This window comes from Haemaphysalis longicornis, unplaced genomic scaffold (assembly GCF_048455015.1).
Source record: "Haemaphysalis longicornis isolate Haplotype H1 unplaced genomic scaffold, Haemaphysalis longicornis Haplotype H1 scaffold_7, whole genome shotgun sequence".
NCBI lineage: Eukaryota > Metazoa > Arthropoda > Arachnida > Ixodida > Ixodidae > Haemaphysalis > Haemaphysalis longicornis.
In genome coordinates, this window is record NW_027526422.1 from 14,717,837 (window position 1) to 14,740,779 (window position 22,943).

At 46.3% G+C, this 22,943-nt stretch overlaps 1 protein-coding gene across 3 annotated transcripts in view; it reads right to left on the reverse strand.

Moving 5' to 3' along the window:
* The window catches only part of LOC144144572 (neuronal acetylcholine receptor subunit alpha-7-like), a 178,685-nt gene that overhangs the window by 50,753 nt on the left and 104,989 nt on the right, over nucleotides 1-22,943 (reverse strand). Inside the window, exon 3 of one of the 3 annotated variants that reach the window (XM_077676080.1) lies at nucleotides 7-51. The exons of the other annotated variants lie outside the window; for them this stretch is intronic. Within the exon in view, the coding sequence (XP_077532206.1) occupies nucleotides 7-51 (45 nt within the window). The remainder of the gene's footprint in view (nucleotides 1-6; nucleotides 52-22,943) is intronic. 3 annotated transcript variants of the gene reach the window in all.

The following is a 22,943-nucleotide window of genomic DNA, read 5'->3' on the forward strand; positions in this document are numbered from 1 at the left end:
ACTTACCAGATTTAACCAAACGTTTGTGGTTACTATTTGATTCTTTTCGTCCTACGAGGCAGAGAAAAGGGCAGGAAGGTGGGAAAAAACGCGGTGTCACGCTCCACACTCCGGCCTCCACCCCGAACCGTTGCAGAGAAAGTATAAAGCAAGAAAAGTCTTATGTGACCTAAACGATGTAGCCGGGTTCGTAACGGGAGTCAGACATTTCTCTCGGTGCATTTATTTAAAATGCCCTACAGACAAACTGCTCCACCTAGGACGTTACATTGCGATTCAATGGCCAGGTTACTAATTTGGCCTTGGGCAACTTTGTTTCCTAAACTTTCGTCGGATGTGCAAATGTAAATCTGACAACGTGCAAAGCCGGGGAAGTTATTCACAAAATGCACCAAACGTAAAAAATAGCGGCTGCATTAAAATAGCGCATGAGTTGGTGGTCTACGAAACTGTAGTTTTAACGCCCTTAGTAAATGCAGCAAGCCTCAATGACGAACTTGTCGATAACCTTAATAATTACAGAGCATTGCAGGAGTTCAGGGCTGCTACTAAACGCAACTAGTGATGTCTTTCTTGACAATTTTTTCGCTGCGTTATTCTGTTTATCCTGCATCAAGAAATATGCTGCCCTGGTGGATCCCCGGTAGCGTAATGCAGTCGACTGTGCGAAACTTTACACTGCCAAGTGCGTCAGTTCAAAGGTGTCAACATTCTATAATCGTTTGTATTTTCCCGTTATCATTGGGTCTGGCAAGAACTAATCGCAAGATCACGGTTTATTGTGGTATACCGTAAAATCAAGCCCTTTTCCGCCTTCTTCAGCTTCCCTTGGCAACAAAAAAAACGTGCCAAGAACACCACTATATACCCGGAAGCACTTTATTAGATTTTTAACAGACTAGCCTTCCAGGCGCACGCCACCGGTGTCACTGTGGTCTAAAAAAATTGCGTGGCGTGCTTAGCAGATAAATTTACAAGGTTCTACATCCACGTCGGTTAAATGTACCCCGCGCAACCAAACAATGAAAGCTACCTAGACCTACGCTGTGTCATGAATATAATAAGCGTCACAGGAGTTACGACGTCTCCGAGCCATTTTCAAAGTTGACTGAAACACATAACTACAAGAGAACCCAAAGCTAGTGTCCTGTTGGCCTCTCATCTTTTTATGTTTAGGCTATCAGTAAGATGCCTGTCTGTTGTCCCGTCCCTGCGCCATAAGGTCAGTTAGTATAGCTGGTCACCTATGCATGTCCTTTATAAAAGCAATGCGATGAAATGGATGGTCTGAGTGCATGGGGTGGCGCACTTTATCTCAAAACGGTTCTTCTCAGAGACGCTGCGTTCCCACCCAATCACCTAAATTCTATACTATTGAGCTAGCTTGCGCTCTACATGTACTGCCTAGATCTCCGGAAGGCATTACTGAAGGATGCAGAATAGACCAAAACGCAGTTTCCGTGGGCTTCAGTAGTAGGCTTTGTCCCTCATTCGATGTCGCAAATTGCAGAGGACATTTTCCCGTGGGTAGCATAGCTTGAAGCAGACACTGTTGTCAGGAAGTAACGTGCAATTTTTTATTCTAAGGGGATCGCGCTAGGCAAGAACGCTGGGTGGTTTTCAAAGTTATCACAAGCGTTCAACGAAGAAAACTTTGCATTAAGGGTGAATGCCTGCTAACCTCGTAAAACTAACTTCACTGCACAAGAAGCAATACACAACACACTGTGTATACAATGGGACAAAAAGCAGCACTCTAGGTACGCGCAGTCCCTAGACTGTTTACGAACTACCCGCAAGAGCTCCCAGTAGCAGGACAAATCATTCCCTTGAACCCATACTTCTTTTGAAATGGCAAGCGGGAGTCACGCATACCATACGTAACAGTAGGAAATATTTTTGACATTTGGCAACCTCCGTAACACGTTGAAATACTCAAAGGTGGTAGGGCAGCCTACGGTATCTCCTTCTTTTAAAGAGAAACTTGTATTGGCAGACTTGTGCCGCTGGTAGTGCTGGTAATGCGGTATTCGCGCGCTCTAATGACGATGACGACGACGATGACGACGACAACGACGACGACGATGATGATGATGATGATCATGTCCTTGGATTATTGGGCACGTATCCACTCGGGGGGTTGGCTAGGCATGAAGTATGACTGTGCTTCTGTTGGAGCGTGCATCTAGAGTTAGGTGTTCTTCAAACGGAGCTCTCGCTTGCCGTTCGCAGCTGGCGCGGGCACGAGCGCACAGGTGCCACGTTATATCCGCCCAGAATCGCAGCCAATCAACTCGCATAATGCTACATCGCAAATGCGGTCGCCCTATCTCGCCGGGCAGTTCCCTTTGTTGCGCGGCATGGGTGGGCCGCGCCTGGTTCACTCCGCGGAAAACGGGCAGCCATTGAAGGACATAAACGTTCCCGATAATCGCAAAAGAATGATCTGCAATAACGTATGCCAAACATTTGCCTTCGGGCATAGCTCGGCAAAATGAAAGGGTTTAGTTTTGGTCGATAGATGGTTTTGCGTTTTCATTTCGGTAATCGCGTTTTTTCCCCCCATAAATGTTTTCTTTTTTGATTCGCGGTCATTGCGTTTTGATTTCGGTCATTTTGGTTTTCACTGTGGTTCAGCTTCGCGTACACACCTGGTTTCAGGGGGACGGGGTTTGTTCATTCTTGTTTGTTTTTGTTTTTTTTTGTGACGGACACGCGCAGGCTTAAGACCAGACCGAAAAGCAAGCTCCTGGGGGAATTAAATGCAGAAACTCTAACTCCCTGGAGCGCCACCTGGGGTATTCATGACAAAAACGTGATGCCCCATGAACCGACAGAAATTTTCCAATCGCTTCATTGCCCAGCGCCCCCACGTAACATATGTGATGCCACCTCACGCAATGCAGAACGTTAATTAAACGTTCCCATATGCTGCGCCCCGAATTTAAGCCATTCTAACGGATACAAAATCACCAATATAAGCTAATTGAGCACGGAGAATGGATCTTCGAAACAGTTTTTACAATAAAAAGATGTTCATACCTGCTTGGGCTGAGCCCAGACAGTCAGCTCCAGTGCTCAGAACTTTACCTCGAAGCCTCAGAGGCCGAACAGCGGGCCAAATAGCTCGCGAACTGACATGACGCGTCACGTGGGGGTGCTCGGCAGGGAAGCGTTTGGAAACACGCGAACCGGCATCAAGTTTTTCTCGATGCCCCGCGAGGAGCAGCAGTTTCGACGCGGTAATCCTGCTCAAAGTTATCACCAGCTCTCTAATAGTAAAAAAATTGTCTGTTTTCATTCTCAAAATAAGCTGGAAACTGCCGTCGATAATCTGTGTGTTAAAAAATAAATATACCACAAATTGTGATCTTCGTGTAGGGTTTGTTTTAAAACGGGTGAGCGGTTTACGTTTTCTAAGACGATCATTTATATTGCAACACCTTGTCTCTCACAGCCAAAGCTTCATGACACAAATTGTGGCGCCATATCATAAATTTACCAATCTTGCCGAACGTATGTCTACGTACTGAGAAACACAAAAAATTAAAGCGGTTCAACTCAATGTGAAAGGTGTCGGAAGTGCAGAGCAATGATTTGCCAGAGGGGCTGTGGCGCCGTTCTCCGCTCTTGAATACCGCCCCTCACACTCACCTCCCCACTTGATGAATTGAATACAGATTTGTTCAATGCAATCCAATTTTCCCGCCTTCGCAGTGCTCGCGCTCCTTCTCCTGAGACAGCGCACATCCTTTTCTTTATCACTTGGTTCTTGTTTTGCCTGGAACCGAGCGGGTGGGAGTTCTGTGCTTTTTGTGCTTGCTTTCATCCCACATGTTCTGCCTTTCGACGCCACTTTGAACACGCCGACTTCTTTCTTACGCCGCTATTTTTTCGCTTACTATCTAAAAACCAACCATAAGAGCATTCCTAACTAAATGAATTCCGGGACTGCCGGTTCAATGTTAATATTTTGCCTCAAATGTACCTGCAGTTTTCGCTGCGCGAAATAATGGGGACATGTATTACTAGTGCAGACGGTTCCAGCAGTTTCGAACGGTTCTGGTTATATAAACCTCTTGTTCATGTATCCTCCTCAATTTTGGCGGGGAGGCTCCAAACAGAGGCTTTGAAAAGATACCTGCTTCCCAGGCAGCACAGGATTATATTATCTGCTACACTGCGCTCAGCGTGCTGCGAAGGAGATATCCCTACAATGAGTAAAATATTGATAAGAGAGAGAGGGATACATTTGAATATTGTCTTGTGCGAAAAATTGTAGGTTCTTACTGGCACAAAAAAATAATGAAAGTGAATTGAGATAAGACCCGAAAACCCCCGTGATCTATGCTTGCACTCGAGATCAATGCAGCAAAATAGCTTCTTCGCGTATCGGACGCCATGTTTTTTTTAAACAACTTTATCTGAGACTCCGGTAAATAATTGAAATGCGACGAAAATACTGGAAGTTAGTTAGTAGGGCTCTGAGTGTATTTGTTCTTCAAAAACATGTATGTCATGCATTTTTATATATTTATAAGCACCGTGCCTTCATTCGCTTGGTGAAACTTATTTGTGCGTAACGCAAATTTTAACAGCGGAGCTTTTGTTATTGGTCGTAAGTTCGCTGTTGCAGGAAAAAGATACCAAGAAAATGCCAAGCGCTCGCGAACGTGTGCTTCGCGGCGAAAGCCGGGCGTCCCCGACACGCGCAGTGGATCTAGCAAAATAAAAAAAAAAACTTGGAAAAACAAGATAAGCGATAAAATAGATAGCGCTCGTGAGCACGTGCCTCGCGGCGACACCGCCGAGTGCCCGGCTCGCGCAGTGGTTTTAGTAAAACAAAAAAAAACTCCGCCGCTAATGCTAAAGCTGTAATCCTAAAGATGAAAAGACAGCCTGCTTGGGAGAGGACATCGCTGCCGCCGCATTTTCGAGTAGCCATTATGGATAATTGGAGGCATGGCTACAAGTGTTCCACTCCTTCCCGAGACGACTTGCAGGTCCCACCAGCGCTGCATGGAGTCCACGACGAAGAGCTGGAGGAAGTGCGCAATGTTGAGGATGACTTTGCATCCACCAGTCGCCGCGAAGATGTTGACGACCTATTTGATGCATATGATAACGATTACTACCACGACAACTATGCAAATAAACAATGATGCTCAAACTTACCTATGCGTCCGGCAATGCTCACCTTCAATAGCTTAGACATTTAAGTCTTGCGCGTAAGTGTAAGCTCCCCCGATTTTCTTTATACAATTCCTCCGCTGGTGTATATTTTTCGCCAGCATGTAAAGGAACATCAAAGACAGCAGTCGCACTTAACGAACAAAGCGTGCATCCTATTACCATGGCAACTGCACACGCTCTGTTTTGCTGCAGCATAGATTAATTATGCAGCTCGCTGCTCGGAAACAGTCCAGAATTTTTATTTCCTGGATTAAACTCACTATAAGCCAGAGCTTTCAGCTACAAATTGTTTGCTTATTTTTCAGCATTTGGAACTTTAGCGCTTTTGCTTCAGCGCAACGCACTTTTTTTATCTGCTTCCTTTCCTCGCAGATATTAGGACTACGACCAGCTCATGCATCGAGGTATGCCGATAGTTCCAGCGCACGTGCGGTACGAAAGGGGTAATTACGGAACGGGTAATTACGAAACGGGTAACACGAAAGGGATAAAAATTGCAAAGCAGCGCAAAAAAACGCGCACATATCATGGGGCCCACGTTTGGACGGCGCACTTTTTAAAACGCGAACTCCGAAGCCGGATGCCAAATAATCAATCTCGCCATTGAAAACGGTATGACATATTTTTTTCGGTAATCCTGCAATGGACAGCACTGTGCCAAGTGTCTTGAAAATAAGGTTTGACATGCACCGCATTTCTGCAGTCATCCAGAAATCTGCGAATCCTTATGATGCATCATTAGGCACCACTTTGAAGCTCCCCTGCCCTGATATAGATTTTTATCGGAACATCGCTCTACGAAAGTAACTTTCTTTTTCTTGGCGCGAAGTGGGGAGAACAGATGCTTTGTCATTTTTTAGGTATTTGCTGTTTCCGTTGGCTCTGCTGACAACCCTCTACTGAGGAAACATTAAAAGAGTTGGTAGTGGTTCTTTTTTTGTTGAAAGGAATCATGGTGGCTGCTCCTGAAACTTGCTCTTTAGTGCCTTGACAATCTTTCAGCGTCTAGCCGATACTTGTGTATTTTTGAGAAAAAAGATCACTAAAGAGACGCGGCTGGTTTTAAAGTAAAATCAAATGAAATATAGACAATTTTTTGAACATTCCCTGACAATTTGAAAAGTGGTAAGAAGGATAAACAGTTCCAACTGCTTAGCTCATTGAGTTAATTCATTGTATCGATTCGCACTTGTGCCGGAAACACACCACACTACAACACACGACCTGTGTTGAAGTATTCCAAGCGCTTCAGTGAGAGGTGTCTCATATTTTATTCTTAAAAGACTAAAAAGACTAAAATATCCAAGCTTACGCTTTGCTGGCATGCTGCAACCGCTATCGTGCTACGTGAGCTTTGGCTTCTATCTTCTCCTCGCACCAGTTTTCTCCCTTTTGCCAGTGAAAACATTACACATCGGATTTTCTTCCCATTTAAAGTATTTAAAATTAAAGCTGGCACTTTACTTCGGCCAAAATAAGGTTAAGCTTCTAAGATTTCTCTTCTTTCTATCAAGAAAGAGACGCTGGTTTTCGTATTCCAATGAACACAGTTTGATGTTTTAACCACGCATTTACTTCACCCAGCAAATGTGTCCAGGCCAGCGTTTTAATGTGTTTAAACCTTGTGTTTCTTAGTTGTAGTTGTGTTTGTCGCATTCAAACCCAGGTACAAGCCCAAAAAACTAGAAAAAGGAACTGGCTATGGTGTTCCACACTTCGGTGCAACTGTGGACGGTGTGGTTGTGTTTCACGGTAAACATACCATATTCAAATCTCTGAGCTGTGATTTAGGATCAGTTTTACTTACTCTTTGTTTGCGATTACACGTCATTGTGTACCCAGCTCATCTCTTACCTTGTGCGTATATATTCTGGGATAATTCTAACAATAAACTGGTCAGTTGTCAGTACTGGGGATAAAGCCTGGGCTCAATTTTCTTAAAAGCAGGTATTGTAACCTCTGCGTCACTACCCCACTGGTGATTGGAGGGCTGGACTTGGTACTCTTGGAAGCACCTATTGTTAACGAGTCAATGCGAGGTCATTCTACAGAAGCGATGTATTGCGGGTGAAAGAGTGCTGTTGATCCAAGTAACACCGCGGGTAATTGGACACTGAAGATCCGGGGCTTGCCGACAACGCAACGCCATCGTTTAAGCGGTTCTGTTCCTCGAGGCGCGGACGCTTGAACCTCCCCGCGTTAGTGTCACCGGGCATTTAAAACCGGCGGCAACTTCAACGCAGAAAATGATCCTCACCCGGAACGTGTTGTTTCTTAAGAGGAGCATTTCCGCTACAACGGAGCCGGACTCATCATTGTAGCTAGCCGCATTGTCATTATGAAGACCACCGCGGCTCACGTCTGGGCATGTTTCTTTGGATGGGAGCTGCTGGGAAGCCATTTTCCGTTTAAGACTGATCCCTGTTGTGCTCGTGGTAGAGCACAGATAATTACTCGCGAATGACACGCAAGATTGACAGCCCCCCTTCCTCTGGACAAGAGACTAGTGCCGTGTCCTTGGTAGGGACAACACTGAAGATACACTTCACCAGGTCAAGAAAAGGGGCTCTCGACGCTGACTGGGTGTGTGCGCCTTGACCTATACAACGCCGCCTGTATAATCATTGCCTAACGCGTGAGCGAAAAATGGCCAAACAGCCACTCTCCTGCTGCTCCTCCTACCCTTCCTCGCTCCGTAGCCTTCCTGCATGCTTTCATGTCGGCAGGCCAGCGCCGCTTCTCGGAAACTATGCAAAATAGTTTAAAGTTTGTTTAGGGTTCCCCAGGCGGCGCTCCTACGCCTTGTTTTTCACCATGCCTGTCTGTCTTGGACTGTCCCTGATAAAACCGCCTTTGCCTCGGAGCAAAATCACTTGTGATACCGCAGGCTGATGCCGGCTTTGCGTGCTTATCTACTTGAATCACGGGCCCCGAAATACCCCCTCTGTCGCCTCCGCATTTCGGTCTTGTTTTATTCCCGCTGTTCGCACTCCGCATCGGTACGCACTTTCAAAATTGAAGACTGTGCTGTAGAAGCGTCCGGACAGCGTGGGGAGACCCTCAGCTGCTTATCCTTTTTTCTTCTATAATCTTCTGAAATTTACAAGCATGTGATATTTTTTAAAAGTAATAGTAGAAGTGAGCGCCCGAATAAAAAATTCGCACGCGATTTTTTCTTCCCTAAATCCTCCAGAGAGAAAAAAACATGAGTAAAATAATGGCTGCACCATCCGAAAATATCGTTTTTCTGTTCACTATTTATCTAGCCGACAATTAATATGTTCTCACACTATTTCAGTTCCGCCTCCATCAGTTATCTTTGGAAAAATGCAGCAAGTATGAAGCCAGCGACACGTTGAACGAGATCCCCAGCGCACCCATTACTACCGCCCCGTAGCGGCTAAGATGCGAGCGTAACGGCTCTTGAAACCCAACAGGCAAGTCGACAGACACCCGGGTGCGGCGTTCGCGACTCCCGAGCAGTGACGTAAGGCGAGATGTCCGCTGGCGCGCGCCACATAGCGGATGCGTGCCTGAACTAAGCGTCCCTACCCTTCCCATTGAATAGCGCGCAAAGCGTTAGGAAATGTTTATACAGGCGGCGTTGACCTATATATAGCTTAGCTTGCACTGATGTCACTGCAGCGGGCATCTTAGAGCACTGGAAGGCTGTGAACTTATCTGCCGCTTTTATCTCGAGCACCGCTAGTAAAGCTGAGAGCAGTACTCCTGAAAAGGTTGTGGTTACGTCACGTGCAAGCTATGTATACGCCTTCGTTTGTTTTAGTGTGGATTTTGTTGTCTGGCCCCCGTATGTGACGCGTGGGAATTGGCATAAGTCAAATGGTTTCTTACACTGACATCAAATTCAGAACTCTTCAATCTAACCACATCATTAGGGCGCACGGCAACTTGACAAATCAACTCGAGCCCGGACCACGCCAGCTAGCTCATCAGCCGGCCAGCGGGAAAGGGAATTTGAGGAGAACCGGAATCTGGGCTACTTGTTAGCATTCATCGTAAAACAGTGCATGGAGATAGGAGTGCACCCGGCTGAGTTGTGTCCGCTCTCGTAGCGCCCTATCGTTTTTGCTATGTGTTTATGAGGAAAAAGAACGATCAAAATATTACGCCCAGGATCTGCGGTATCACTGCGTTGTTGATTTATAAATATCGCCTTTCCTGTAAACTTCACTTGTTTCAGCAACAAGAAATCACACGCCATTTTTAGATGCATCGCTGGAAGTCATCTGTTGCAAAAAAAGACACCCGAAATTGTACTCCGAGGCCCTTAACTTCGGGAGCCCCACCTGGAAACACTTGTTTCCTCGAAAAATTGGTTTAGGTAGTCGACCTGCGCGCCATTAAGTCGAAACTCTGGCGCTAGAGACACATACATTGCTGAGCGTAGTGTCACCATACAAGCAGGCTCATCCGCGTGGCATCCTGTGCACTCCAGTGTATGTTTCCTTGCGGCTCTGGCATTGCTTTGCAATGGTGCCATCATAAGAGAAAGAGAAATAACTTTATAAGCTGAATGCGCCCCGGTACGGGGATCAAGATATGGTAAAGTGACATTCCTTTTTTTTTTCAAATAACTACCAGAAAACCAATTGAAGAAGTTGGGGAGCGCACAAAACAAGTCAAACTCCTTATTTGAATTACACTACATGTTAATTCCGTTCATTCTTGCTCATTTTTCTCAGACACAATCCAAGTGGGGAAACGCAACAAGCCTTTAGGCATACACACCGCTTACTACAGTACGAATTCAATGTAACCTAAATTTATTGTGACCTAGTATAATAAATCTTTACTTAACCTAGAATAATCTATAAATTACCAGCCAGTCAGGCTTTCAACTCGGCTCTCTGATGCAGCAGCATTCTCTTACGACATTTCTAGTGTTCACATCTGAATGGGGTCGAGCATGCTCTTTTCAACGCAAGTAACGTCAAGCAGGGTAGCTTGTGATCTCCGAGGAGAGCAAACTCACTCAATGTTCTCGGTATTTACACAAAGCGGAAGATACAACATGGTAAAGGGGAATTTCACGAATAAATTTCCTGTAAGCGTTCGCTCTGTTTCGACAGCCAACGGCAGAGGACTAGATAGGCCCGTCTAGGTCCCTCGCTTGATCGAACATGCCTGGCGCCTCTCGCGGTCGGTGGCGACGCAGACAGAACAATCGAATTACGATTTGCTTCACGGCACAACACCGGTGCACGACGGAACAGCCGCCCGGCTCCCAGTGCCCTGCTTCGGGGAGGCGGACAGACAAGCAGCGCTCACTCAGTCTCGCCAGAGTAAAAGAACATAGAGGGAGAGGGGTGGTAGGAATACTTGCGGGCCTACAAGGAGAATGACGTTGATGTCGAACGTGCTGGAGGCCACTTGGCAGGCCCGCCAGGGAAATCATCGGGTTCACCCGTGGACGCGCTACTTCGCGGCCTGCACCGCTGCGGCCTCTCCAGGTGAACACGCTGTTGCGATAAACGAAGCGGACACTGATGCAGTTTCATGCATGTTTAGCTCTTGTTCCTCGCTTCACTACTGAATCTGCAGACTTCATGAGCACTTGCGTGACAGCAGAGCTTTAATAGCGCCTTACTTGCTCCGATAATAATGAGATAACCGGCCTCTCTAGTGTGGGCAACATGGGCGAACTCATCGCCCTTTTATACTCGGCCCGGTCGCTCTCATTGCCGAAACTATTTCTGATCCGTCCCTTGTTATGGGTTCAGGGGGACATCTACTGCACAAAACTGGATTACATGCCTTCCTATAGACTCGGCCCCCCTTATCCTTTTCTTCACTATCTGTGATTTTTGTACCACTCTCTTTCACTTACTTTCCATCTTTCTTCCCTCTTCCTTTCTTTAAACCTCCTTCCATATGCCGGGAGGCTTAAACATAGAACGAAAAAAGAAGAAAACTAGTTCCTATGTTGGCTAGACCAATCGTAGCTCTAGAACGCGGCACTAAGAGTGTACACGAAATGTGTAGTGGTGCATACAGTGGCGCGACCAAAGTACTTGAACGAGCTAATTTTATTCAAGGGCGCTGGAGGCAAAATATTATATTTCTCAATATGTGGTTGCCGTCGTTCTGAGGCGTTTTATTCGTTTTACTAAAACTGTTCTGGTGTTCTCATTACTGCGTTCGCTCCAAAACCAAGCATACCGTTCGCAGGCACCACGGTGAAACAACACTCCCCGAGTCCCACCAAAATTTATGAACTGGTTCACTGGCAAAGTGTGGTGAGAGAGAGAGGAATGGCTGAAAATTTCTCTAAATCCCGATGGAAAGAATATTTCAGAGAGCTGTGTTCTTACTGCACACATTGTGTTGCCGTGTATATAACCTTACTTCTCGGCATGCGGGCTCCCACCTTGTGAAGAGAGATGAAGTTGAACGCGAATACTTTAACCAGGACTAATTATTTTATTTTTTCGAGCACTCGTGCTATCAGCGCTCACTCAAGCTGGCCCGTCTGTGGGGCGGTTGCAACTAGTATAACCTTGTGCAATGTTTACACTTTCTGCTGAACTAATAAATGATATCAAGTTTTTTTTTATGATATTCAAATTATTCAAAGACATTTTTGAACCTTCTTATCAGCTGTGCTGGGGGTGGGGTCATGATTATCAAGGTTTGTTTTATTTTCGGAGTAAAATTTGGTATTAAGTTATGAACAACAGTCAACAAAAGGAAAAACTAATTCTTATCCTAGACTTTATACATTGCTTTTATTCGCGAAAAAGACTCCTGGGTTCAGGTCTCGCAGACTAATAAATCAAAACCAAATAAATCATCCTCAAGTTTCCAGAAGGCTCAAGTGGTAGCACAGAATCACCGTCGAGGGAATTTAAGGGCAAAATGTCGCTCCTCTGACAGCTATTCTACCGCCTCTACCAAACGGACGACTTCCCTTGAATTATAAAGATTGGCTTGATGTTATAGGTTGATCTGATTTTATTTTTGCAGTTGAAATGAACAGCCAGTTAATAAATGACCGGTTGACAAACTTTCGAACAGTTCGGTAAATCGTGTCGAGCGTGAGTTAACCTAATCATTGCAATCTTACTGCAGATCTTTTCATGTGGAAGAAAGATTACACGTCGCATCAACGACAGTTCCGGTTGCGGGACTACTTGAAAATGTCACAATGGAAATTTCACAATGGAAATGTCACAATGAAAATGTCACAATGGAAAATGTCACAATGGAAATGTCACAATGGAAATGGTGGATGTCACAATGGAAATCTGCCGAATAAAGCAATGCATTCCCTCCCTTCCTTGTGAAAGAGAGTGCATAAAAAATTGAAAATTGTTTATTGTTTTATTAAACTTAAACTTTAGCTTGAGCTATTGCATCCTGGTGTGCGGAAATAGTACTGCAATAAATATGCACAAGATTACTGTATTACAAAGAAGAGCGCTGCGAATGATTGAAAATGTAAATTTTATAGAACGAACGACTCCAATCTTTAAAAAAACACCGAATTATAAAATAAGGGTTTTGTATAAATTACAAATTGATATGCAATTGTCAAAGTGCCGTGAAGAGCAAATTAGATTTGTTTTTAAGCCTAGCTCACCTAAAGCAAACTCCATAAACATATAGGTTTCGTCAACAGTCACCATGGGAAGTTCCCTTTTGCCGCATAAATTATGGGAAAGGAAGATTGGAGCACGCATTGCCTACAATATGAAATTATTTTCCCTTTAAAGAAGTTGACACTATAAAACTTTCCCGAAAGAAAATTGTTGAAATCTTTATTTAAAGAGTGATTGTGACTATCGTTTGTTTTTAACGAGTTTTATTTCAATGCCATATCAAAATGTCTTGGTATGTTTTTTATTTGTTTTAATTTTTTACACCTATGTCTGCTTGTGTGACTGCATTGCGATCACTGCCGATGGGTGTCCGGAGCCTTGTCAAGCAGCAAATGAGCGGCCTTTTCTCCGTCCCCCCTTTTAGCTGTACTTTTTGAAGCAAAAATGTTGTATCAACCAATAAATCATTAATTAATTAATTGAATAATTAATTAACGATTGACTCGTTGTCCATTTAATTAATTAATTAATTAATTAATTAATTAATTAATTAATTAATTGATTGATTGATTGATTGATTGATTGATTGATTGATTGATTGATTGATTGATTGATTGATTGATTGATTGATTGATTGATTGATTGAAAAAATGGCAGAGTGCTTGAAGTCTCATCACCATGTATTTCTTTAATTCTGCGTTAATTTCTGTGAAAATGTCAGCTCTGATTTTCTGACGCCTTGTTCGCCCATTGCGTCATAGAAGACGGCAGTGTAAAGATGCCTGGTTTAATCAACAAAAAATAATACCGGCTCTATTGATTACTCTTTATTGATTGCTGGTTATTATTCGCTAGTGATAACGGAGGGTTACTTCGGCAGTCTTCAAAGCACTTTATTCTAACAGTATCAAAAGTATCCAACAGTATCAATGTACTAAACCACAAGAGACAGTGCTTCGTGCACTTTTTTCAATGCCGTATTCTCTTTCGCCGTCCGATGTGGTGAAACGCCTAGCACATCTCAAACTAAAACTGAACGTCTCTTCCTTAGCCTTTTTCTCAGTGTTGTTTAACAGGACCAAAAGCATTCCTCTTTGTGAACAAGGCTACAAGAGTAAAACAAATTCACCATTGTTGACACAATCGTCTCTATACAAGCCTCCTTTTATGGCAACGCACGATATATACGCAACCTCTGAAAAGTAATGTTTCCTGTTACTGTTTGGCGACCAGTTTGCATAACAATTTAGTGGTCTGTAATGGCACTGAACTCACGACCATTGTCACAGTTTTCAGTCCTAACCCAATATTTTGGTCGATGCCATGGCATCTCAAAATATCGTGGGAACGACGCGTGTTGGGCTATACTTGTCGGTTGCTCTTGTTTTTGCTCAGGAATGCCAGCAATGTAACCAGATTCCCTCGGCTCTCCGTCAAGCCTAACCCAGACGCAAGCTGCTACAGCTCACACGGCGCTGGGGCCCAGTAGGTAACATAGGGCCGTTCCCAGGGCGCCTACAATGCGGTTGTCCGATCGTAACCATGACAGGAAGGTAAAAAGCGGATGACGATAAAGAGAAAAATAGGGGTGTGTTTTCTTCGTTTGACCATGTGCGCAAGCTGTGGAAAAGAAGGTGCGGGCATACTTTCGGCGCCGACATCGATTTCGGGTCTCTTTTCTCTTTACACCTGAGGTGTTTTCGCGGTAGGCAGCACTCGGCCGAACGTTCGGCCACCCTTACGGGGGCTGAAAAACATGAGCTCCCGGTCCGCTCGTGCACTCGCTGCTGCCTGTTTTGTCCCTGTGCGACGGCCTTTGTCGGCAGCAGCAGCGTTCCGCTATCGCCATGGCAACTACTCCGCAGCATCCGACCAGCCGGCTATCGCCGGCTGCGCGCGCTACAGCGGCGGCGAGTCTTACACCACCGAGGTAACGAAGCTGCCTACGCGATGTCTGCAAACGCAGGGTAATGATGAAAATGTGCCCATTTTACCACTAAATGTGAAGAAATATTAACCCTTTGCTCCCTAACCGGACTGATAGCTTTCATGAGAGAAATTGGGCGGCTCTCTTTTGTTTCAGCCTTCTGTCATGGTAGCGAAGTTGTGTCGCGTTCCTGAGGAGAGGTGTTCCACGCTGCGGCGGTAACTGCCGCAGCAAAGGTAGCAGGAACACCTCCAGTAAAGAACCCCATTCTTCTCTCCCTCCCCCCTCTCCCTCGTCGCCCTCTTTCCTTAGAGTCACGCTGTCTGAGACACCCCCTCTCTCCCGCTCACTTCGAACCCTCTCCCATCTTCTCTCCGATGCGCCTTCCATTACCTGTCATCGAGCGGGCAAGGCGACGGCCGCCCAATATGCTCCCTTATCTGGGATGAAAAATAACGCGCCCCCGTATACGTACCCCCGCCTCCTTGCTAGCGCGGCGTTGCAACCCGCCTCTCGACACTACGAGTTTGCGCCATGTCTCGGAGAATGTGCTTCTCTTGTCGTTCATTGATTTTACAACGTCGCTTGCTGAGGGAGATTTTCCCCCGTACTCTGAATACGAGCATAGGCGGCGTCATTTCCGCTCCATCCAGTCGATCTGCTTTGACTACATACACGGGCATAACGATGCTCCGTTCCTTGCATTGATAAACACTTGTTTGGTCCTTTCCTCGCCACAGGCAAATATGTTCTATTAAATGTGACAGAAAAAAAATCCACGCATCTCCACGAAGTGAAGCATGACGAGTGGGCGAAGCACTGGGGATCGTTCTTACCGTAAATCACTCGTGGCATTGCCCACTGTGACAACGCGTGTGTACAGTATATACAATTCCAATCCAATCCAATCCAATCCGATACAGTTCAATTTATTCCAATGGAATCCAATCCAATCCATTTCAATCCAATCCAATCCAAATCCAATCCAATCCAATGCTCCTCGCGCATGCGCAACACTGTGTACACGGAGGCCAAGCCCTGGACAAAGCGAGGTCATAAGGTGCTTCGCCCCTAAAACTCAACAGAAATGACCAAGCCTACTGACTGAGGCATATGGTGCGTATGACAACAGGACTGGAAGAATTTCGGCTACTGGGAATCCTTTAAAGTTACTTTCGCTATGAATCTTCCATTTACAGTTAGCACTTTGAATGAGTCGGTTTATGGCCAGATATTTAATCGACAAATGGGCATACCGGTCGGCTTGTGTGTCTGCACTTATTTGACGTAGCCTAGAACTATGGAGTGTTCTTCCAGTAAGGTTTATTGGAGCGAACTTCTACCCTGCAAACAACTTAAACAGTACACAAACGTCGACAAGCAGACAGCGAGCGACGAGCATAAAAGAGCGGCGGCTGATCGAATGGAAACGTTTGCCCTGCGCGCATTTATCTTTCGGCATAATTCTTTCTGGAACTGTCGAATGAGATTGAGAACACTGGCAGTCCAAGACGAATATTCTTGTATTTTGACCACACGACGATACACACTCCGTATCAAATAAGTTACCCTGTGCGGTACACTGAAGAAATAGAAGAAAAAAAGCGCTTCGATTCGGAAACAAGTGAGACAGCCGGGAGCGGTCAAACGTTGGCAGCAGAATACATAAGTCAACAAAACAACAGGGACGGTTCACGGCAGCCACTGTAACACCATAAATAGTCGTTACGAAATAAAGCAGCGCGTTTTATTACCAAGAACTACTCCAGAACATCCAGCATCACGGCTATCAAAGATTCCGTCCAATTACCCTTGCTAGAAAAACGACGTCGACTGGCACTGCTCTCTCACTTCCACAAAATGTATCATACCCCATCATCCTTCACTGCATCCCATATCAAGCCGCCCATCAAATTTTTTCGCGCTCGACCATCCCTTCAAAGTCCGCCCCATGTTTGCACGTGCCAGTCTCATTCGATAGTCACCGGTCTTTCTAGCCATTCATCACTGGAACAAGCTGCCAAAAGAAATTGCTGCTATTTGTGATCACGACTCGTTTGTTGAACAATTGAAGCGTAATTTGAACGCGCATGTCTAGTAAAAACAGACCTGTGTGCTTTTTACAACATGAAGTAAATTTACAGGATTTGTATTGAGTGTTTTTAGTTTTACATCCATTTCTTTTTCTTGCTTCTTCTCTTTTTCTTTTCCTTTTTTTATTGTTTGGTAACCTGTGATATGTTGTAAGTTGCCTTTATCTGCGAATTGTGTTTAAATGTCTGAAATATCTTGTTGTTATCGCCCCCCCCCCCCCCCCATGTAATGCCCGCAAGGGCCTTTAGGTTATCTGAATAATAAAAAAAAGAAGCCGCGTGTACGCGTTGACGCTGACAACGGCCCAAACGCCTAGTGACTAGACTTGGCATGCCAAGCCTGAGTTTAGATTGATGAACTACGTGATGCGCCTTGTGCAGTGCGCCCCCGATGCTAAAAAACAACCCTGTCTCTTCGCCGGACGGATAAAATGCGAACGATTCAGCTCCATTATTGAGTTACTTTTAGGAGAGAAATATTCATGGAATTTGTGGAATAATAACAGAAAGATTTCTATCTACCGTACCCAACAGGGAGAAATATTTGGGCCATTTCCACGCTGCTTGCATAATTGAATGATTGTGGGGTTCAACGCGCCGAAGCTACCCCTGGGCTATGAGGCGCGCCGTAGTGGAGGGCTCCGAATTATTTTGACCACCTGGGGATCTTTGACGTGCACCGGAATCTAGCAACACGGGTGTTTTCACTTTTCGCCTCCATAAAAAAGCAACCACCGCTGCCGAGATCAAACACGCGCCCTTTGGCCCAGCAAAACAATGCCAGAGCCACTGAGTCACCACCGCGGGTCGCTCCTTGCATAACTGATTTTCCTCCGCGGCTTCCCCATTTGCGAAAGTCTAACTGACGTGTAATCATTAACTTTACACAGACGTCGGCTGGGCCATGGACCATGCACTTTGTGCGCATGAACGTAAACGTGTTTTACACGCTAGATCACTTAAGAATTATGACCCATTCCCTCCAGAAACAGATGTGCACATGGAGCTGGATCTGAGTAAATATGAAAACGACTAAAATTACCGTAAAACGAAAACACCCCTATCAAAATCAAAAGGCGGTGACCAAAATGAAACATCTATCCATCGACCAAAACGAAACCCTTTCATTTCGCTGAGCATTACCCGAAGGCAAATGTTTGGTATACGTTACTGTAGATGATCCTTGTACGATTATCCGGAATGGTTACGTTCGTCAATGGCTTCTCGTTATTGCGCGGAGTGAACTACGCGTGGCCTACGCATGCCGCGCTAGATGCTGAACTGACCGACGAGATCTAGCGACCCCACCAGCGAAGTGGCGTGATGCGAGTGACGACTCTGATTGGCTCCCTTTGTGGTGTAACATAGCGACACTTGTGCGGGCGCGTCCGCGCCAGCTTCCAACGGCGAGCGCCAGCTGCGCCCGATTAGCATGTTCATCGTGCGCAGGGGCAAAGTCAACTTTTACCTCTGGCCAATCCCCTCAAGTTGATAAGCCCCAAACACTTCAAATGCATCATCATCATCATAATCTTCTGAGCAGGTGAGCAGGTGAATAAAGTTGGCTTTGTTGCATGGCCTTCTGAAGTGCGCCGCCACTGACGGCGCAAGTAAGTCAACCTTAGCTTTAAAAATGCACACCGCACGCATGAATAGTATGCGCAGCATAAAAAGCATGAGATAAGCAGACGCAGCAAAATGGTTTCTTTTCTGTATGTTTTTCCAGGCGATATTTCCGCGAATGAAACCGTTTTATGTACCAACGAAAAAATTGGGAAAGCTTCGTTAAGCAGAGCAGTGTCAAGATTTGCAGGAAGATGGGGACGATTGGCGTGATCGGGAGCAACGACCAATATGCCTGAAATCCAATGGGAAATCCACAACGCTATTCTTTCTGGTTAACGTCGTCACGAAACTGCCACCGCCATGGAAAGCTCCACCGGCTAGACCTCAGTTGTAGGTTTCGGTTGCCCCCAGCTATTAGCGAAGCCAGGCGACGCTGTTTCACCAAAACCGGCTTCGCGTCGCTCTTGCCTGCATTGCCAGTACCTGATTCGCCGTCCGAGTGACTCTTACTGTAAACTGCCCACTTTTCGGAGACCGTTTCCACGGAGTCTTTGCGACAACCTGTCTTGTACAGATCTGTCAGGGAGGTTAAATTTTGTCCCACTCCCCTGCTGTAGTCTTAGCCACGTCCTAAGGTCGAAGGCAACAAAGCTCAGCAATGAATAAATAATAAATAATAGCAACAAAAACTATTAAGATGGCCTGGGCCATCTTATAAATTAAACTGTTTGGTTTTACGCGCCGAATCTGCACATGAGTTATGAGGCGGGCCGTAGTGGAGGACTACGCAGATCGGAAACAGTCAAGCACAACCAAAGACGACGCAAGGACAATGGTCAAGAACGATCGGTCACGCACAGTACAAAACAAAAAAAAAAATGCCGTACACACCGCGCATTGACGCTCGTATCTTTCTGGTCGAAGCAGAGAGCTCGCGCGAACGGCTTTCCATACACGACACTGGCCAACTGGCATAAGCGCTACTGCTACTGAAATTGAACTATTATTAACCGTGATAAAAGCCTAGAAGCCCTGACCGGAAATTGGAGTTGAAAGCCGGTCTGAGGCTGGTTTCTACAATGGTGAATTCGTTACGGCTGTTTAGGAGGGCGTGTGGAGGGAGGTCTGTGCGACCAGCAGGTGTACATATAAAGTCGTTTTTTTTTTTCATATTTGCCGCGCTTTCGAGGCGCTTTTTCAAAGAAAGTGCTACGAGTTGTGCCGCGCCTCCGCCAGATGGCGCCACGGGTCCCGCGACCGAGAGAAGACGCAGTGAAACATCCCCTACGCGAGGGGCACGATCAAATGCAGAGCATTTCTGGGGGCGCACGACGTTAAGTAGTTTGCGTTACGTTAATATTGTTGCACTTGTGGCAACTGCGGACCAGAGAGCGCTTGTCAGCAGTAATTTGAATGAGTCAACGATATAAGGCGGGTTCGTAGCGTCCCATTCTGTGTCGGCTTTGTGGCGCAGTGGGTAGAGCACCATGTACATTGCGTTCCGCCCGCAGGGTCGAGGGATCAAAACCGGGCGCCGCATAGTATTTTTTTTATATATATAGTAGGGAGGGGTGCGGTGCGGACTACGGACGTCAACGCGGGTGACATCGTGAGTTACTGAAATGCTCTGCATTTTAAAAAAAACTTCTCAGAAAACGAAAATGCAACACAAAGCCCGTCACACGATGCAAACGCAGACAACGTTTAAAAAATAGGAAAGGCAACCGGCGAAGGTGGACGACTGGGCGATCAGACAGCATCAACGGTCATGCGTACATTACGAAGAAAATAGCAGCCCTGTGAATGCACCTGAATATCTCGCCTCTTCAAATCCTCGCTAAGGGCCCAGAGTCAGTCTTGGTGCCGCCTCGTTCCTCCAGACTTCTTATTGATCTACCCGCGATTGCATTAATAGCGTATTTGCAGCGCAGAGCGTAAGTCGACGACGTGTACTACTCATTGGTATGCGCTAATTAATGAGAAACACCAGCGGCCACGATCATTTTGACATGGAGCAAGCGGTCCTTTTTTCGCCCCAAAGAGCTCTGCCGCTTTCATCTGCGCCGCTTGTGCTTTTTACTGTGCTAAGTGCATGCGCGTACAGCCCAGCGACGCCTCGGCAGAAAGGAAATAAACGACCTTCGGATAAAAAGCAGCGCTGAGGAGCGATGGACTGTTTCCTTTCGAGAACCTTTTTGTTACTTTTTAACACGAAATTGTTTTATTCCGGGGTACACAAACATTTGAGTGACGTCATATCCGTCACGGAAGTGACGCCAGTACAACGAAGCAAGCGGCCTGTAAAGGGTGCACCCCTACACATAGGGTCTTCTTGCGGGCAAGCAACCTGTACAACCAAGGAGCACGTTATTCTTAGGGTTGTTCGTTTTCAGGTTTTATATTTTAACACGAGAGTGTCCTAAGCCGCGACACACCAAAATTTCACTGACGTCATATCCGCCCCGAAAATGACGTCAGCACACCCTTGCCGAAGCTACCCGCCAGCAGGACGTCGCTCGCCAAGCACACCCACAAGACAGCCGCTGACCCGCAAAATCATGCTCAGCTGCAGATATCGCTGCACTTTTCACTTTCGTGTATTACCGTTTTCTATTAAAGAAGAACCAACCACAAGTTTTTCCTATCTGGTGGGTAGCAGCTATGGCATCACGGGAAGTGAGAAAGGGGGGGGGGGGCAGAGACGCCTCAGGCACAACCCTCGCGCGTTTTGAGTGCAAAATATTTGTTTTTGTTTCCCGAGAGCGTCTTCATCAGTTCTACCAGCGTGCGTGGGGTACATCTATGGGCGTAATCTGACCTGACGTGCTCGAGTGAACGCTCAAAGTGCGAGAACAAGCTTCATTTAACCGTTTTCCCGGGCTATTCATCCCTTATGCTACAACAGGGCCCATTGACCTCCTTGTTAGAATAAAATCATCCATTTCTGGCGGGGGTTATTTTGGACTCTACGAGGCAACGGAGGAAGTGAAATTCTTCGATCCGTAGAGTTACGCACCCTCCACTGCGCACAGTAGCGGCCGCTTCAAACGCTCGCCAGGCCTGCAGTACCTCACGTCGACTATCCTGGGTGTTGCCTAGTGACGCCTGCTCATGCTCGCGCTACATTCGTTCTCTCTGTGAACTCGATTGGTTAGAAGCTTCCCACTTGAACAGAATGGCGTCGCTTCGCTCCCTCTTGGCTGTCGCTGACGCGAACCGTTGGCTTGAAACACCGACAGTTTAGAGAGTTTTTGCTGACCGTTTTTGGCGGTGGTCCGCTCCGCTCCGATAGCAAGCGGAAGCGCCATTGCGCATGCGTGGCGCGCTAGGGCGCTAGCGGTGATACAGGAGCGGGTCGCCGCTCTGCTAGCCTTAGCGGACCGTCGCAGCCGCTTACGGTACTACGCGGAATTCCAACATGGCTGCCCCCGGCGAAGCGAGCGCGCTACGGCGAACTCCGATTCGTCAGTTGAAACGCGTGCAACGAAACCGCGAAAGCGCTTCCGAATAGGCAAAGGCACCACACACCTCAACGCACTTTAGAACGAACGCAAAAAACGTCGACCGAAGAGCGAGCGTACATCACAAAGCGCTGAGAAAGACGGCTTTGTCTTGGCTATTCCAACGTTGAGCGGCTTCTTTTAAAATATTTAGGATCATTATACCACGTCAGCGACTACATTGTATTAAAAAATGATAAGTAAAGCACAAAACACGATGTAATACTTTAATTAAATGACCAAAATACCAATCCTTATCACCAATCCTTATCTTTAGTTCGAGATGACCTTTCGGTTTACACACGTCAGCACACGACCAGTGACACGAATGATCCCCCGTCAACGGAGATACGGTTGTCGCTTAGCTAAGAGCCTTTCTGCTGCGACGCAGCGGGCCGCCGATACCGGAGCGTACCGTCCGAAACGGTCAGCTAAAACTCTCTGTTGATTCTACGATGGCACGCGCCCCTGAATGGCATGCGAAAGCCTCCGGTGTGAATACTCAGGTTGGGGGAAGGGGGTTCATACACATTGCCCTGGAACCTTTCCCGTGGGTTCCGCAATGACGTCTCCGCCGCAACTCCTGCTTGATAAGAACGATAGTTCGGGGTTCAATAGAGACGTTTTTCTACGTTTTAACAGTTTTGTGTTATTTAGTTCGAGGGCGAACGAACACTCCCTCTTAGCTTGTGTCCTTTGCATAGAGTATAACCAGAAACACAAAGGACACGTGCCATTGATAAAAAATTATCGGTGTTAATATTGTGCCAAACAAGCTGTCCCGGGCATGTACATATTAACGGCCCATATTCATGGGAGGAGACGGAGGGGTAGTATTCAACAAGATATTATCTAAAGCCAGTGGATTGCAGCATAGGTGTGTGTGTGTGTGTGTGTGTGTGTGTGTGTGTGTGTGTGTGTGTGTGTGTGTGTGTGTGTGTGTGTGTGTGTGTGTGTGTGTGTGTGTGTGTGTGTGTGTGTGTGTGTGTGTGTGTGTGTGTGTGTGTGTGTGTGTGTGTGTGTGTGTGTGTGTGTGTGTGTGTGTGTGTGTGTGTGTGTGTGTGTGTGTGTGTGTGTGTGTGTGTGTGTGTGTGTGTGTGTG